This window comes from Lepidochelys kempii, chromosome 10, assembly GCF_965140265.1.
Source record: "Lepidochelys kempii isolate rLepKem1 chromosome 10, rLepKem1.hap2, whole genome shotgun sequence".
NCBI lineage: Eukaryota > Metazoa > Chordata > Testudines > Cheloniidae > Lepidochelys > Lepidochelys kempii.
The window spans coordinates 69,129,962-69,147,060 of NC_133265.1; the positions used below are offsets into that span (position 1 = coordinate 69,129,962).

At 42.6% G+C, this 17,099-nt stretch overlaps 1 protein-coding gene across 2 annotated transcripts in view; it reads right to left on the minus strand.

Annotated features, from left to right (window-relative positions):
- Positions 1 to 7,294: 7,294 nt before the first annotated feature.
- The window catches only part of ARNT2 (aryl hydrocarbon receptor nuclear translocator 2), a 132,828-nt gene continuing 123,023 nt past the window's right edge, over positions 7,295 to 17,099 (minus strand). For both annotated transcript variants that reach the window (XM_073304107.1, XM_073304108.1), the window contains 2 exons: positions 14,723 to 14,859; positions 7,295 to 12,213 (listed from right to left, as the gene is read on the minus strand). In XM_073304107.1, the coding sequence (XP_073160208.1) occupies positions 12,115 to 12,213; positions 14,723 to 14,859 (236 nt within the window). In that variant the 3' untranslated portion in view covers positions 7,295 to 12,114. The remainder of the gene's footprint in view (positions 12,214 to 14,722; positions 14,860 to 17,099) is intronic.

Genomic DNA, 17,099 nt, shown 5'->3' on the forward strand with positions numbered 1-17,099 from the left:
AATTGTTCTCTAACCCACTAATCACCTTCATTGTTTACTTCTTCTCCCACTCGTTAGGGCTGGTAACTGCTAAACTTGTGTTTTAGTGTGCAGTGAAAATGGTTTTATTTGATGGATTATTGGACAATACCCAGGAAAAATACTTAATTCAAGCTACAGCTGGTTTGTTTCTTCTTCGTAAGCATTCTCTTCTCTGGGAGAGTAATAAAAAAGCAGAGCCACTCAAACAGATTGGGGTGGATCGGCCTTGACTGTTAAATGCAGATCTGGATTAGAAACCCCCCTACAACTCCAGGGGATTTTGTTTGGGGCCATTTTAAGGATTTGGGGCCTGATCATCTACCCCCGTAAGGTCACTTTGCTTCAGAGGATTGCCCTGCTGTGAGCGAACACTTGGATGGTATAAAGCCAGCATAGCCAGCCTTATGCCACCCATGCCCCAACTTCAGACTACCAGGAGAGTCAGGGACACTTGGGCATGGGAAAGGGACATGACAGTGACTAGAGGGAGCAGAGCTGGAATGTGATGTGCTCAGCTGTTCCCTGCCCATCAGAACAGTCCTTTGGGGTCCACTCCAATCAGTGTATGCTTAAGCAGCCCTGTGGCAGCTCTCACTTGCTCCAGGAGGTGGCTTAGCCTCCTCACCTGGCTCAGGATCTGAGAGAGTGTAAAATGGTATGTCTACAGTGTATTATAAACCCAGGTCTACGGGACCTAGATTATGTTTCCAAGCCTGAGCTTGAGCATCCACATTGCACTGCTTATAATTGCTGGACCTTGTCTCACAGCCATGCTAACGCATCCATACTGCACTGCGCAGCTCTCCTGACTGAGCTCTGCAGCTTGACCTATGTTCACACTGCAGAAACGACAGGGCTTGGATCTGAGTCACAGCAATACTTTGGCTCTGACCCAGTCTCCTAGCAGGTCTTAGGACCTAGGTCTTGAGTGCTTGCTCACCCAGATCAGACTGATGTGTGTGTGTGTGTGTGGACAGAAGGGGGGCTTGGGCTCAAACCTGAGACAGATTAGGCTCAGCATGCAGAGTAGGCATACCCAAAGTGGTTTAGTTTTGTCTCCACCACTCTCAGCTGTGCTGATCAACAGCTTGACACACGTGTGAGTTAAGACCATAGGCCAGCTGTGAAATTAATATCTAGCTTCCAAATCCTCACCCCTGCCTCCATTGCCCAAATGATGCGAGTGTTGTGGGGTTTTGGTTCAGCCCCATCTCTAGGTGTCTACAAGAGGAAATAAGCTGTTTTTGTTAGCTATGAACAAAGCTTTTCGGAAACCTCGCAAATGGAGTTTTTGGTTCATGTTTACTTATTTAAAAACAATAAGAAAACTCTAAAAAGCCTTTTACCACATTGTTTCTGGAGACACATTTTCTTCTAGGCTGTGGATCTGAATGGCAAGGAAGTTTTAGCCTGGAGGGAATCTTTAGCCCAGTCTTAGCAATCCAGGAAGACAGGAGTTGTTAATGGATTTGTAGCTAGATGCTTAGCTCTAGCTTCTTGAATGGCTCTGTAACATACAATCTGGGAAGACGGGCAAGTAGAAAAAAAAATTCTACAGCTGGAGAAAGACAAAATAAGAATCTGGTTTCCGTTACTTCCAGCTCTACTAAAAATGAGCTGCCTTATGATGGCTGAGTCTTGGTTTAAACATTTAAATATCTGACATTAAACATTAATGTGGCTCAGCGTAATCTCAGCAATGATGACAACGCAGTAGAAATCAGCAAAATGTATGGCTTTAAAGCAGGCTTGCAAAATCATCGTGACAGTTTACCAGCATAGCCACAAAATCTGCTCAGCTGCCCTTTACCATCACAATGATGAAGAAAAAATGAATGAAATTTTACATGCCCATCAAAAGAAATTCCTTGACTGAGCTTAGTGGCTATGCAGAATGTTGCAAGTCTGCTGTAAAAGTGTCATGCCTATATAGAGAGAGACAAGGTGGGCGAGGTATCTTTTATTAGGCTAACTGGTGAAAGAGACATGTTTTGAACTTACACAGAGCTCTTCTGCACAGCTATGGCACTCTATAACTGATAGTATCTCCTCTACGCTGAATTAGGTTTTCCTTGTAGGTTTATTCCTACAAATTATACTTGCTTCTGTAAATTTACTACTGTATTTCATTAGCCAAAAGATATATCCAGGTCAGATTTGGTAGGTCAGTGCAGAACCCCACTCCCTCAGCAGGATCTGCAAATTTAGGTTAACTAACATAATCTGATGAATATTTAGAACGAAAATAATTTGAAGCAACAATATCCATTAACTCCCAAATTAGGTCACTGACCTCAGATCACGAAGGCCATGAAGAATATGTTAAGAAGCTGAATAAATTTCATCTCAGTACCGCTTTAGTTTAAGCACCTTCATGTAATCAATAGAATCATAATTTAATGGCATTGCACCACTTTGATCTTTCTTTTTAGAGTCTCAGTAAATAAAGAGTTTTGCAGGAATTTCATCATTTCGAAAGCGCCCTTAGGGCCATTTTTTAGAAGTTGAAAGATGTAATAAACTAAAGTGAAACAAAAAAAATCTTTTTTGAGAAACTTCCTTTGTGGGCCCTTAATCCTCTGGTGTCAGGGCTCTCTGGAATAAACCAGCCCTGTTTCACTTGAACATTTTCTCCTCTTGCTGAAGGCTGTCAGGCCCTAACTTTTTTCTTTTTCAGGCTAGGTGTGAATCTTCAGGGGCTGAGTTTGATGATTAAGTGCTATTTGTTAGAGGAAGCCACCTGGGAAAAGTCCCAGCTGATTGGAAAGGCCAACCATTACGGCACCTGTGCTTGGGCATCAGAGAGAGAGAGAGGGAGGCGGTTAGTAGTTGGGCCTTGTAAGGCAAAAGTCCAAAAACACTTTTTTTTTTGGTTAAGTAAGGGCTAGGTTGTGTCTTCAAGGCCCCTGCATTGGGGGCAGTGCAGAGCCACACTGTCCCTGGGAGAGTTCAGGGCGGGATTGTGGCTGGCCTGCTCTGTTAGCTGGTGCAGGCAGCCTCTTATTCTAGCCACCCTTTTGCAGCAGTGTGTGCTCCACAGCACATATGGAGAGGGTCAGGCCCTTGTGAATCTGTGGAACTCCTTCCCAGAGGATGTTGTGAAAGCCAAGACTATAACAGGGTTCAAAAAAGAACTAGATACATTCATGGAGGATAGGTCCATCAATGGCTATTAGCCAGGATGGGCAGGGATGGTGTCCCTAGCCTCTGTTTGCTAGAAGCTGGTAATGGGTGATAAGACAGATCACTTGGTGATTACCTGTTCTTTTCATTCCCCCTTGGGCACTTGGCATTGGCCATTTGTCGGCAGACAGGATACTGGGCTAGATCGACCTTTGGTCTGACCCAGTAGGGCCATTCTTATGTCCAGGAGTGCAGAGGCTGCAATTGTGACTGGCTCTCAAGTCAGGCGTGCAAAAGTGTGGGAAGCTCCTTATTATCCTGCCCTCACACACAAAGGCCAATCACAAACTGGCCCTAAGGATTTCCACATCTTCACTCACTGAATCTCTCTCCATGTAGCTCTGGAGGAAGGCAGGCAGCAGAGGGATAGCGATACTTCTGAAGCATCCCTCATTTCAAGGAACATCATTTAATATGGTCCACAAGTTCCACACAAACTTGGTGCCTGCTGGCTTCTATGGTTTGAGAACTGTTTATACCAGAAATAAAGAACCACGGGGGTAATGCCCTAGCTGGTAGTGTAGATATAGCCTGAGATGAGACAGAGTGAGCAACCATTTGACACTAAGGAAGGAATCCCACAACATTTAAGGCCTGTTGCCCTTGTAAATTTTTTGTATCCCTCAGTTTGGGTCTCTGCCACACACTGTCCCACATTTAGGCCTGGGTAAGTTGAAAGGTACGAGAACGGAGAGAGTTTTGAAGGAGGAGAGGAGATCTGACTTTGGCATAAATTCCACTAATTCCTTCTCTAAGTATGGCTCATAATACTTTCAGACAATTTCTGCCCTAAATACATGCTCTGAAGGCAATGTGGGTTGTGAGATTTTCTCCTGTATGTTTATTTTGCAAGCTGGTGGCCTCAGTCATTTGCTTGGCCACACAAACACAGTGGTAGCAGAAATGTTTGTTCCTTAGAGAGAATATATCTCAGTGTCTAGCCAGCAATTCCAGGTTTAAGTGGAAATTACTGTACTATGATTTTATTTTGAAGACCAAAAGCTACCTGTCTGTTAGGCCACACATGGAACTAACTGTTTTGGACCATAAGCAAGGAGAAGAAGCCAATAGCAAGTAGGCATGGGCAACTCTGATGGGGTTAAAAATGTTGTGAACTGCTCACAAATTTGGAAGGGATGGTCGGGTGCACCAGACTAATTCAACTTCTCCAAACTTTTCTGCCGTTATTTAAATCCATCTGAGTTTCTGAGGGTGTTGCAGTTATTTAAAAGCTACATTCTTAGCTGAAGATGGGAATCTGTGATAAGCGCTAGGATAGAAGTACCTTCTACCCGCAAAAGCTAACTTGGGACAAGGGGTCAGAGTAACAGCCGTGTTAGTCTGTATTCGCAAAAAGAAAAGGAGTACTTGTGGCACCTTAGAGACTAACCAATTTATTTGAGCATGAGCTTTCGTGAGCTACAGCTCACTTCATCGGATGCATACCGTGGAAACTGCAGCAAACTTTATATACACACAGAGAATATGAAACAATACCTCCTCCCACCCCACTGTCCTGCTGGTAATAGCTTATCTAAAGTGATCATCAGGTGGGCCATTTCCAGCACAAATCCAGGTTTTCTCACCCTCCACCCCCCCCCCCCCACAAATTCACTCTCCTGCTGGTGATAGCCCATCCAAAGTGACACCTCTTTACACAATGTGCATGATAATCAAGTTGGGCTATTTCCTGCACAAATCCAGGTGTTCTCACATCCCAGAAAACCTGGATTTGTGCAGGAAATAGCCCAACTTGATTATCATGCACATTGTGTAAAGAGGTGTCACTTTGGATGGGCTATCACCAGCAGGAGAGTGAATTTGTGGGGGGGGGGGGTGGAGGGTGAGAAAACCTGGATTTGTGCTGGAAATGGCCCACCTGATGATCACTTTAGATAAGCTATTACCAGCAGGACAGTGGGGTGGGAGGAGGTATTGTTTCATATTCTCTGTGTGTATATAAAGTCTGCTGCAGTTTCCACGGTATGCATCCGATGAAGTGAGCTGTAGCTCACGAAAGCTCATGCTCAAATAAATTGGTTAGTCTCTAAGGTGCCACAAGTACTCCTTTTCTTTTTGGGACAAGGGGGTTTCCCATATGCTGGGACACCGTTCTAAACAGCAGCTTAATTTTTTTATTTGCACATGCAAACTGTGGCTGCATTGTGGGCACAATCAGATACTTAGACCTCTACATTTTGCCACAGCAATAATAGCTATGGCACTCCTGCACTTGTGCACTTTGTGTGTGTGGGCTCTTGGCTGACAATTTAAAAAACTGGCACATTTTGTATATTACCAGTGTTTAGTGTCAGTCCACAATTAGATAGTTAATTTTTCCATAGAGTTAATGAAAGGATGCCCTATCAACCTGTGGGTTTGATAGAAAGTCCATTAATACAGTTCAAATGATTCCATTTTATTTGACACAGGACAGAATCAGAGGCTTGTAGAAAGATGCTGCCACATAATTCCTACCAGGAAGGTGCTCAGACTACTGGAGCATACAGGATGGAGGAATTCACCCTTTATTTGTCCCAATTACACCCAGTTCGGAGAAGAGAATGAGGAACCCGATGGACTAATATTTCCTGAAACATGACACCAATCTTGATGGAACTGTGAACATCAGGTCACTCGTATCTAGGTGTCTAAATATGAGTCTGGGAGTCAGGTTTGAAAGCTTTGGTAGTATTCTGACCAACTAATCTGACTAAACCAACAAGAACGTGGATTATATTACCCCTTCAAACGAATATCATTTAAAACCAAATCAGTGCTACTGCGGTACTATAGGAAAATCGAACCACACCAGAATCCGCTTGCTTACCCATTCATTCCAAGTACTCCATTCATCATGCCTCTGCTCGAAAATGATTAATAGTGGAATGTTCAAAAGCACTTAAGGGGCTTTGGGTTCCAACTCCCGTTGGTGCCTAATTCTCTTAGATGCTTTCAAAAATTCCACCCTAAATCCATTACTAACACTTCCTGAGCAAACAGTCCTCACATGCATAAATAAAAGTCCTGACGGAGGGAAGCCAAGAACACAAGCAAAGAACTTCCACTAACAGGAAAATACCTGTTGCAAGTTTCCTTTTCAGGCACTTCTATTTGTTAAGAATTATGTAACCCCATTAAGAAATGACAGTAGGTGATGTAATGCACTGAGCAAACATTTTTTGATGTGTGAATTTCGCACTCATGAGAGGTCCCCTATTGACACTTCTTCCCCAGAACAGCTATAAACCGGCAGTGGCAATGCAAGCTTCCCCTTCTCTATGCTGACTCACCAACATGCCCCAGCCCTCGCATGGGATGACCACCCAAGTGGTGAGAGGGTAATTCAGTCTGTATCCACTTCTTGTTTTCTCTGGTGGGCCAAAGGGCCAGGCAATGACAGTTGTGGTTGAGATGTTTGGACACTGGCTCACTGGGTACTGTACTGAGATCACCAAACTCATTTCACAAAGCCCGCTGAACAGCCATTTGATGGTCACGACTTTTGCTCATTATAATGCTGACCTGAACTGCTATAGCACTAGTGACTCAGAGATAGATATAAGTTTCTGTAACCCGCGATTACCAATCTCCCGAGCCATCTCATCCTCTTAGACAAAAATGAGCATCAAATGATTTTCGAAAAGTTCATGACTGCATTAACTCACTGCTCAGCTCCCTCGTGCCATCAATGCACAAACAAACTCTGAGCCTTGCTTAACCAATCTGTTCATAAAGAAAGTGAATAGACAATGGGAGACTGAAGTATGTATACACACAAAGGGCTGGATTAATTTCACACTGGTGCGGGGTCCCTTGCAATAGAAAGTCCTCTATGAAAGTTGCAGCAGCTTAAGGGGAACAAAAATAGAACAGGTTGAAAAATGTAGTTTTTGGCCAAAATTTATGTAAGGAAGACATGCTTAAGTCTTCTTGATCTAGGATTATGAAATGTGTTTCTATACTGAGCATTATAAAACTAAGATCTGATTTGTAAGCATGAATATCAAAGCTCCAGATGTAACATAGCATTCTGTTTGTGCCAGCAGGTATCCCAATTACTTATATAATGACATGAATTAATAACAGCTCATGACAGTTTTATTTTAATGAAATTTAAAAAGGCAGTTATTAGATATACATACACACAACTGATTCGGTAACTGTTAGTCATAAATATAGAACATTCAGAAGTACAAAATACACTTTATCCACAGCACAATTTCACAGCAATATAAACAGTTTAAACAGATAAGTAACCAAGTGCCTAACTTGACAACAGAAGCCATTTTTTTGGCATTTATTATTTTTAAAAAAGAGCACGACTCTAAGCAAACTGGTCCATATCTATGCAGCTGTCAACCCATGAAAATGTGCTCAAAGTTTGGAGCAGGAGGAGAGTGACCCCATAAACGTCATAGACTCATAGACTTTAAATCATGGTACGCCCTCCCTTTTTTTTCCCCCTCCTTTTCCCCATTTTGGAGGACCTTCTCCTCATGCACCTCCCTCTCCACCATTGGCAACAGTGAAAACTGGGGTTACAGCACAATCCCCTATACCCCAATTTGAGCACTGCTATGAAAATGAAAATATCTGACCTAAAAATTAACCCACTGGACACCTTGCAAACCAACCAACCGAAGAGCAACAGCATTATGACACTGATAAGGCATTAATGATTAAGTGGCTGTATTACTCTTGAAAAAGAGTATGCCTATGTATAAAAATATATGTTATAGCAATTGGGTAAATCCAACACTATATAACACTGTGCCAAAAGTAATTAGGAGTTAAAAAAGGCAGTACTGCAAGAAGTATTTACAGTTTCAGACTGGGCTTCAAGAAAAAGAAGGCAACAAAGCTAGTTATGGACACATCTGGTTAAAGTATAATTGTTGGCACTGTCATTAGTGCCTTTAACAAGTTATGCAATACAATCAATCCTGTAAAATACTTAATGTCAGGAAACAGGATTGATTATATGAACAAGTAAATACCTCAGCATATGAAAATGGTCCCAGTCTATAAGCTTACTCATTGAAGTAACTTCCTCAGCTTGTTACATTATCATTTGTAGCTTCTTGCACACTTGGTTTAAAAAGCAGAATGCTTCAGTTATGTATTTCCCACTGTTTTCAGAAACACTGTTTGCAATACAGTCTGGTCAGAAAACACAACTCTGCAGGTAGAAAAAAATCTGCATGTAAAATCTGCAAACTCTGGCAGCTGACCTACCACAGGCGTTATGTTAACTGCACAAATAAAAAGAGGACAGTTTTCAAATGCAGTTAGCAACTTCAGTCATTATACATGTAAGTTGTTTTATTACCATCAAGACACACAACAAAGATTATAGCTCCACTTATGCTAAAACAGCCTTTGCTGCCACAAGAATTAGAATGAGGAAGAGATTTCAAAAGAGTCAGCCAGGGGCATTGAGGCAGCACATACTGGACAGGAGCCCTAGGAGCACTATTCACTTGGTCTCAGGAATAAGGTTGCCAACCATAATGCTCTTTAAGAGCTCCCTTCTTGCTGGCGTGAAACTAACAGCACCCTCAGAAAAGATCACCCACATCTTCCCTTCCAACGCAGGGAAAGCAATGTAAAGATACTGTGTGGGGGATCAGCTGAAGGGGAGCTTAGGGAGAATGGAGAAACAGGGAGAAAGATAGGCTCAGGATATCAGAATATAAACAGGGGCATACTGTGGCCCAAAGTGAAGTGGATGAAAGCCTTGCACTCTTCTAGACTGGCCTTTAACACTACAGTAATTCCCTTTTATGGCCACAAGGATGGGGAGGAAGAAGACAAGAAACAGACCTTGCACTGATGCCTTGGGCACTAGTAATACTGTATTTTAAAAAAATAGACATGCTTGAATATCTTTTAACAAAGAACTTCAAACTGTACTACCAAATACTGACTGATAAGCCCACTTCTACACACCGATAGCATAAAAAGACAGTGATATGTAGAGAAACTTTTCTGGGCTGGAAAAAACAGGTTTTCATAAACACATTATTTTAGACTGAATTCAGGAACAACAAGTAAAGTATACATACACGCAGAGCAACCGGTCAGGTAGACTGCAACATAGGAACACCATTTTCCAATCCATTTTTCACTTTACAGAAATTCTCATTTTTATATTTTAAAAAATCCTGAATGTATCACATCCAGTGCAGTATATAAAGAGCTATAAATTGCTGGGCCACTCCCTTCTTCCCCCGTTGTTAGACCTGTCACAGAATCAGGATCATCCATCTCTCCTTTTACTATTATTCCCTTTCACCCAGATGTCTCAACTCACCCACACAGGCATCTTTTAGGGGGGTCAGTGAATTCCACGGACATGCTAACTACAGGGAGCAGAGCTTTTCTAGACTCACTCACTGATCAGTTCTTTGTCCATGCAGTGTGCGCGCAATGGGAGTGAAGGGTAGCAGGGGCAGCTTCAAGAGAATCAATATCCAGGTATTAAAATAAATATAGTTTAAGTGCATGGTTTCCTCAGCTAGCTGAGTATTCTCCTCATCCCCTGGGGCAGGGGAAGAGGTGCCCATTTTTAAAACAGGATGACTCTGCTGAGACAAGTACAGTCCAGAGATCTGAGGCCTCTGCAGTTCTTTATCTAGCTTTGAACTAGATTCAGTTTTCATTAAAAAATACAAGCAAAAGACACATATACACAAACCATCCCTCCAATGGCACGTAGGGCTAGGGACTGGCCCTGGAAAATGAAGCGAAGAGACAAATGGCAGGCGAGACTCTCACTAAACACTGAAGACCACTTACCCCACTCTGTGACCTGCCAGAAAGCAGAGTAGGGTGAGAAAAGCCCCAGTCACACGATTGGGGTTGGGAGCAGTGTGTCTGTGGCCTGCTAGCTTTGGTTTGCCAGCCTGTGGAAGTCTCTCTGGATGAGACCCACATGGTCAGAGCAGGCCATGAGTTAGGGAGATGGCTGCTCTCAATGGAGTCATCCACCCAAGGAACCCCCAGTGATTACCCACATAAGACAATGCTGACACAGTGCATGCCAATAGTCCTCCCTGCTGGAAGACACCTCTGAATTCAGAGGTAGCTTCAAGTAGCCAGGCAATGGCAGCATGTAGGTTGGCAATATGTAGAGACACTGGGCCTCTGGGTGTGTGGCCCTGGCTTCTTGTAGGTGTCCAGAGATTTGCATGGATCCCAGGGCATCCACAGGTTTAGGCAGCTGGACCCTCTTCCCCTTTTTCAAGGGGGCTGAGCTGCAACCTTCACAGGATTTCAAAGAAGCTCAGCAAGTGGGAATTTTGAGTTTCTTGTCCATGGGTGATTTTCCCCCCAAGCAGGGACTATTTGGCCCTAAATCTTCATTTTATATCAGATCTCTGTAACTCAACTAATGTGATAAAAGAAATAAAGGAACAGAAATTCTAGAAGTTTCTGATGGAGAAGCCAGGCAGCAAGACTCCGAGCCATGGAAAAGCATGCACCCTTCTGGACGGCCCGAGTCTCCAAAATGCCCAATGAACTGAAACCCTTATACAGCGGGTTTAAACAGAAGTAGGTGGATGCTCAGCAATTTAGCATGCAAGCAAAAATTCAAGTTAACACCACTGTGTTTTTGGCAGACAACGGCTTGACTGGCTGTTTCCTATTACAAATTAGTTTTAACAACATTGTTTGGCACATGAAACAAACTAGCTCACTTCTCTCAGTAAATGAGCCTTGATGATTCTGTTGTAACAGGGCACCTCTTTTAACTGTCAAAATGTAATGTTGCACAAGATATAACAAAGGGGTTCACAGACAGGAAATGCAACTGGTGCTGAAACAGTGTTCTTGATATGTTGTACAGTAATTTTATAAAAGATCTTTTGGGGGATGTAATAATAGACGGCAAAAAATAAAATAAAACCAGGTAGTGAGAAAATTAGAGACATATAGGTCTTACTTAATAAATTCAATGAAAAAAAGAACAACAGCTTGCGTAAGTAAATATATGGCATAAATCAGAATGACCAGAATTAACCAATTAGTGTTATTTCTAAGTAAAGTGATGCATAATCCTGCAATATCTAAGTTCTGCGATACATTATCACCCCTTTCGGTACACTCTGGACTGGACTCATTTCATATGTTAAAAAAAAAAACAAACCCTACCAATACAGGAAATCACATCATACAGCACAAGATATACATACAGTACTAAAATGTACACATATTCAAGTTTAACTGGGTTAAGAGAGGGGAAAAAAGGTGCTGAATCTTCTGGTCAGAGAGGACTATATTATGCTGTATAATCTCACATTCAAACTGACCTAAAATTCTCAAGAATCCAAGAAATCAGAATACTGAATCTGTTTTCAGAGAACGAAAGCTTATGCTCAAATAAATGTGTTAGTCTCTAAGGTGCCACAAGTCCTCCTTTTCTTTTTGCGGATACAGACTAACACGGCTGCTACTCTGAAACCTAAGATTAGAGCAAGACATTGAAACTGAACAGTAGACCCTGTAACTGGATGTCACCTTACCTTTTCTCTGTTAGTCTTTGTTACTTCATTATCTATTTTAAATTTACCATTCAAAGGGAGCATTAGGAATTGTTCACATTGAGATATTTAGGACTCAGAGATTTTTCACAATCAAGCAAAAGTTTTTCATCTCTGAGGTAGATGACAAGAAAATACAAAATGGATCTGTCAATGACCACCACCAAGTGGTGTAACTTCTTCTTCAGCACTCACACACCAGAAGGAAGAGAGATCAAACTCCTATTATCACTATCCAAAATATGAGAAACATGATTTCTTGTTAGTAGATTCTACGGTTATGCAATACAGGAAAAGCAGAACCAAAACCACACTGAAATGGTTTTGTTGAACTTCATTTCACTGGGTTTGTTTGTGTTGTAGATTACTCAGAAAATGGTGGAAACATGCCCAGATCGGCAAAATCTTCAATGTTGTAATTGCCAGTGCCCTGTGTTGGATCCCCCGGCATAGGCAGCATGTCCTGTATGAGGAAAATCAAAGTGAAGTGTTACTTTATATGCTATTGAGAGACAAACTTTTTTTTGGTTCATCTTTTTAGCTTAAGACCAGAAAAGGCCAAAGACTGGAAAAATAAAGTGAAATTCACCCCATGCAGATGGCTAGCCTGAGCCCTCTGCACTGTTTAAAGTCTCACATGTCCTCTTTCAAGGACTGAACCTGGACTTAAGCAGTGTGTAGGCTTTGTGCTGGCCTCTGCACAGGTCTGACTGTCCCCCATACTGCACATTCTTCACTGATCTAAACATACACCATTTGTTACAGAGGGTGGTTTGTGATAATATGCTAAGACACAGGATCAGCAACTGCTGAGAGACAATCATAGCACCTACTGCAAGGATGCCGTTGGGAGTAGCAGTTGCTTCCTTGTGGCTGTTGACAGCAACAAGTTAGACATTTCAAACCAAATCAGAGAGTACACACTAAGGCATGTGCTGCTCTGCCTTTCCTGGTGATGCTTCCTCAGCGTAGGTAGCATACATCCCTTCATGAAACCAAGACATGGCGGGTTTTAAAGTGTTGGTGGGTTCTATCTACATGTCTCAGTTATTCTTCAGTGTGCCATGAAGGAAAATCAACTAAGGGCCTTTATACAGATGATGGGAATGTGTGTTGTGGAACAGAAAGACATTCCGAGACCCTTCTGAGAAGGGCAGAGCACCCTCATCCCTCACTGACGTCAACTGCAGTTGCAGAAGCTCAACACTGCTAAGGAGGTGTTCAGCCCTCCACAGGCTCATCACCCTTCCGCCCTTCGTACAACCTAGGCAGCCAAGGAACTGATGAGCAAGCAGTGGCCATTAAGCATCATGTGATTTGTGTGTCTCTTAATATGACTCAGCCCCCTTTAATTTGGATCATGCCCCTTTTCTGACATGCTATGCTGGGAGCATTGGAGGGAGTCTCGCCATCAGAGTTCTGTTGTTATGTAGCTGGTACCAGCACACATTTGTGGAGGATCCACTTCCTCCTGAACAGCATGCTGTAAGCAGGGGCTACGTTTATTCTGACTGCACCTCTGCTGAAGAATCCTGGAGGTCTTTCCTCCAGGTCAGTGAGCCTCCTTGTATTTCAGAAAAGGGAGTGGAAGTCGATAGCATTTCTCTGGTATAAGAGGAGTTCATGATAACTGCTCCAAAATCTGCTGAGTCACAGGTGGTCCCTGCAGGAGGCATAGGGAGTACTGAACCTCCTTTTCCCAGTCAGGGACAAAGCCTGGGGAAGAGGTATCCCCTGTTGGGAAAACGATCATGCTGTCCTTTCAGCTCTTACAATAACAAGCTCTGGCAGAACTTGATTTTGTAGCAAGAGAGGGACCATAATAATACAAAATCTAAATAGCAAACAAGAAACATGATAACCTATTGGCTCAAAGCATCTGCCCTCAAGAGGGTGAACTACCCTCATCTAAGAGCAGCATAATGAGGATTTACTCCAGGAGAGGGCAAGCTTTAAATCTAACTGAGGACTTGCGGGATCCATTAGAGTGGAGATAGATGATGGGATGGACTGAAGAAGCACACTTCCCGCCTGCCTTGGCCAGCCCTGTGTTCCTGGTCAATGCTGCACATTTCTAATAAAAACATTTCCTGGTCAATGCTGCACTTGCCACCCGCGGGGCTCTTTCATCCCCCATTGCCACCCAGAGAAGGAGAAGTTGAAGCTGTCTTGTGCTGCTGAAATCTCCATCCCCTTTGGGGAACTTCTGCTGTTGAGGCCCTGCGCCAGAGATTACACTGGTGAAGACCTTGCAATGAATCTGGCCCTTTTCATTTACTTATGTCTTTCCCTTTTCCCTTGCATACAACTATCCACCCTCCTCTTTTGTTGGTTGGGTTCTTGATCTAATTTAAATGATAAACAGATTATAAAGGGCTAAAGGACCATATCAACTTGCTTGCTTGTAAAGTGCCATGCTCATCTACCATGAATAGTTATAACAGTAATTAATACTGCAAAATAACTAACATAACTGAAGATGATTATTTGCCACTCACATGGCTTCTCAATAGTTGGAGTATTTTAAAAAAAATCGTTAGTTAGTATCTTCTCTAAAGAAACAGCCTACTCTCCTCCCTGACTTTTCAAGCGGAATTAGACCGAAGTTTAACTGACTGGATTTATAGATCTGGACCAGGGTATGAGGAGGGACTTCTAGCCAGGACTGTCTACCTACTGATTTCTCCCTAAAATGCATAGCCCTTGTGCTGTGGAAGCAGGAAGGAGAAAACATTTCAAAACACAGAAGTTTTTGTGTTCTGGCAGAAAAAATGCTTTGAGTTCTAGCGAAGACTATCCTAATCCCAGCAAACATCACTATAAACACCAGGGCAGCATATCTCAAACTGAAGGTTGGTGCTTGTCATGCACAGTTTCCACACTGGGCATGATTGGCAAAGGTTGTTGTTTGGGTAAGAAGACTGACTTTCTTGTGACAACTGTAGACACAATGAATCTTTGACTCTACTCACTTGGAAGACTTCAGTCTGACTGGGCTGCTGGTGAGAATGCTGGTCACTGCTTTGCTGATTATGATGCTGGCTTTGCCACTGGGACCAGACCTCCGAAGGTCTCCCTTGGAATTGTCCACTGCTTTGGCCACTCTCAGCTGAAAGATTTAGATTTACACAGACAGTTCCTTTAAAAGGCACAGATATGTTTTTTGAGACTATTTCTAAGAACTCTGATGTTCAGAAGTAAATTTTATAGCACAGATACTCAGCAAGGACCAGTTCCGATGGGAGTGAAGTCAAGGGGAGTTTTGACACTGCTCTCAAGGGAACAAGATAGTGACCAAAGAGAGCAAGGTGAATTACTGTGGCTGCACCAATATGATAGGGACAACACGCTTACTTACAGTAAAGAACAAACTGAAATAATGAAGAGTGTAATGAAACCTAATCTGGCCACGCCAGGGTTTTCTCCAGTCCCGCCTCTCTTTAATAGTGAGGAAGTACCAGCCATTTCACTTAAAAACAGAATGACAAGATAGGCATTTTAATGCACTTCCTCTTTAATAAACTCTTGGAGCAAGAGCTGGACCAGAAGGAGCACTGTCATCTGATGGATTATATAATTCAAAGGCAGCATGTCAGCACCCCATTTACAAAATCTGTTGTTTCATGACCTTTTAAATAGTAAGATAAACAGGTGCCAGCCTTGCTGTCTTATTTAAGCGTAAAAGTCATGTGTTTAGAATACTGGTTGGTGAGCTGCTTTGTCCTCTGTTATTATAGGTATATAGCAGCTATTTACTTCATGCGGCTCTAGTCTCAGAACTGCAGAATTGCTCTGTTCACATGGTGCCAACGGTTCCCTAAGAGTGCGGGTCCACTTGGGTTTTGAAGGAATAAAGAGGTTTAATGTTAAGAAGACTAATGTTGTCAGAATGACCATTTCAGGATTATGGATCTCTCTGCTGGTACTTCAATTTATATCACATTCTGCATCTGTTAGCTACTTCACCTTTTACGAGTATGTTCATGGATTATGTTTACCAACTGAAGTCAACTGGATTTCTCTTTGTACTTTGGTAGGCAGAATTTAGCCCTAAATATATAAGATATCACCCAGAAGATTTTCCTTTTGCATTGGAACCAACAAACTGGCTGTTTGTGGACTCTCTTTCCAAGATTTTCATCTTTCATAATATTTTGGAGAGTTTCTGGCTGGTGCTGCCAAGCCAGGAAATGCAAAATTTATCATTATGCTATGGTGTTTGAACCACTGCTTGCGCTCCCACAGCACAGCACCATTGCTTTCCTTAGGCTGAGATAGGAAAGGGAAAGTGCATCTCCAGTGAATAGCTCCAGTGGATAGCTCATGTCTCAGTGAATAGCCCAATACACATATTTATTTTCAGTAGTGGGTGTTGCATGTCTTGTTCTGTGAATTAAAAATGTTTCTAGCACACCTGAGAACCATTTTTCCCAAAACACTTCCCTTTTATTGCTTCTGTTTTTGCCTTTTTTCCTTCAGACACACAAATCCAAAATTTGGGGGTCACTGGTAGATCAGGTTACTGCAGGTCAGAACCACTGGCCAACTTCCTAGCCATTACTGCAGAAGCACGCGGTTCTGCATGCCACGTTGCGTTAGACTCCTGACAACCACAAACCAAAATTTCCACACAGAAAAATGGAAAGAATGGCAAATGGAAGTAGCCAAAATGCCTGACTCCACAGTTTGTCATTGCTCCATAACGTACAAGATCGCAAACGCCGCCACTTTGACTCCAGTCTCTCTCTACTATCAGCTACAAACAGTAAGCAGTTTCCCAGAAGACTGATGAACTGCAATGGCATGCTTCTGTCACATCTGGGCTGGAGAATTACTACTCCCTTGCTGACTGTTACAAATAATTCAGCTGACTCAGAAATTCTGCAGTCACACTATTGGTCACAACAAAGTTCATTTAAGTTACCCCTTAAAAGAAAGCTGCACCAGTTTTGCTCAGTACGGTATGCCAAAATTTACTCAGTGAGGCAAATGAGCCTTCTGCTCAGCAAGACAGAGGTTGCCAGCAGAAGGTTCAGGCTGCTCCTTTCAGGAATAACTGTATTTATTAATAGAATTCAAACTGATGTAGATCAGGAAATATTTTCCACCAGATGAACAGTCATTGCCAAGTAGTTTGGGTCTCCAGTGCAGGTCTTATAAACAAACGTACAAAGCCCAGTGGAATAAACTCAACGAGAAGTTAGCCATTTTAGTGTACACATCCCGATGCACTGCTGCTGAGTCCAGGCAAGGCAGCATAATGCTAGTGAATGAGGCCTAAAGACTGAAAAGGGCTTGAAATGAAACTGGTCTAATTTCATTCACAATGTTGAGTGAAAAGCAAAGAGT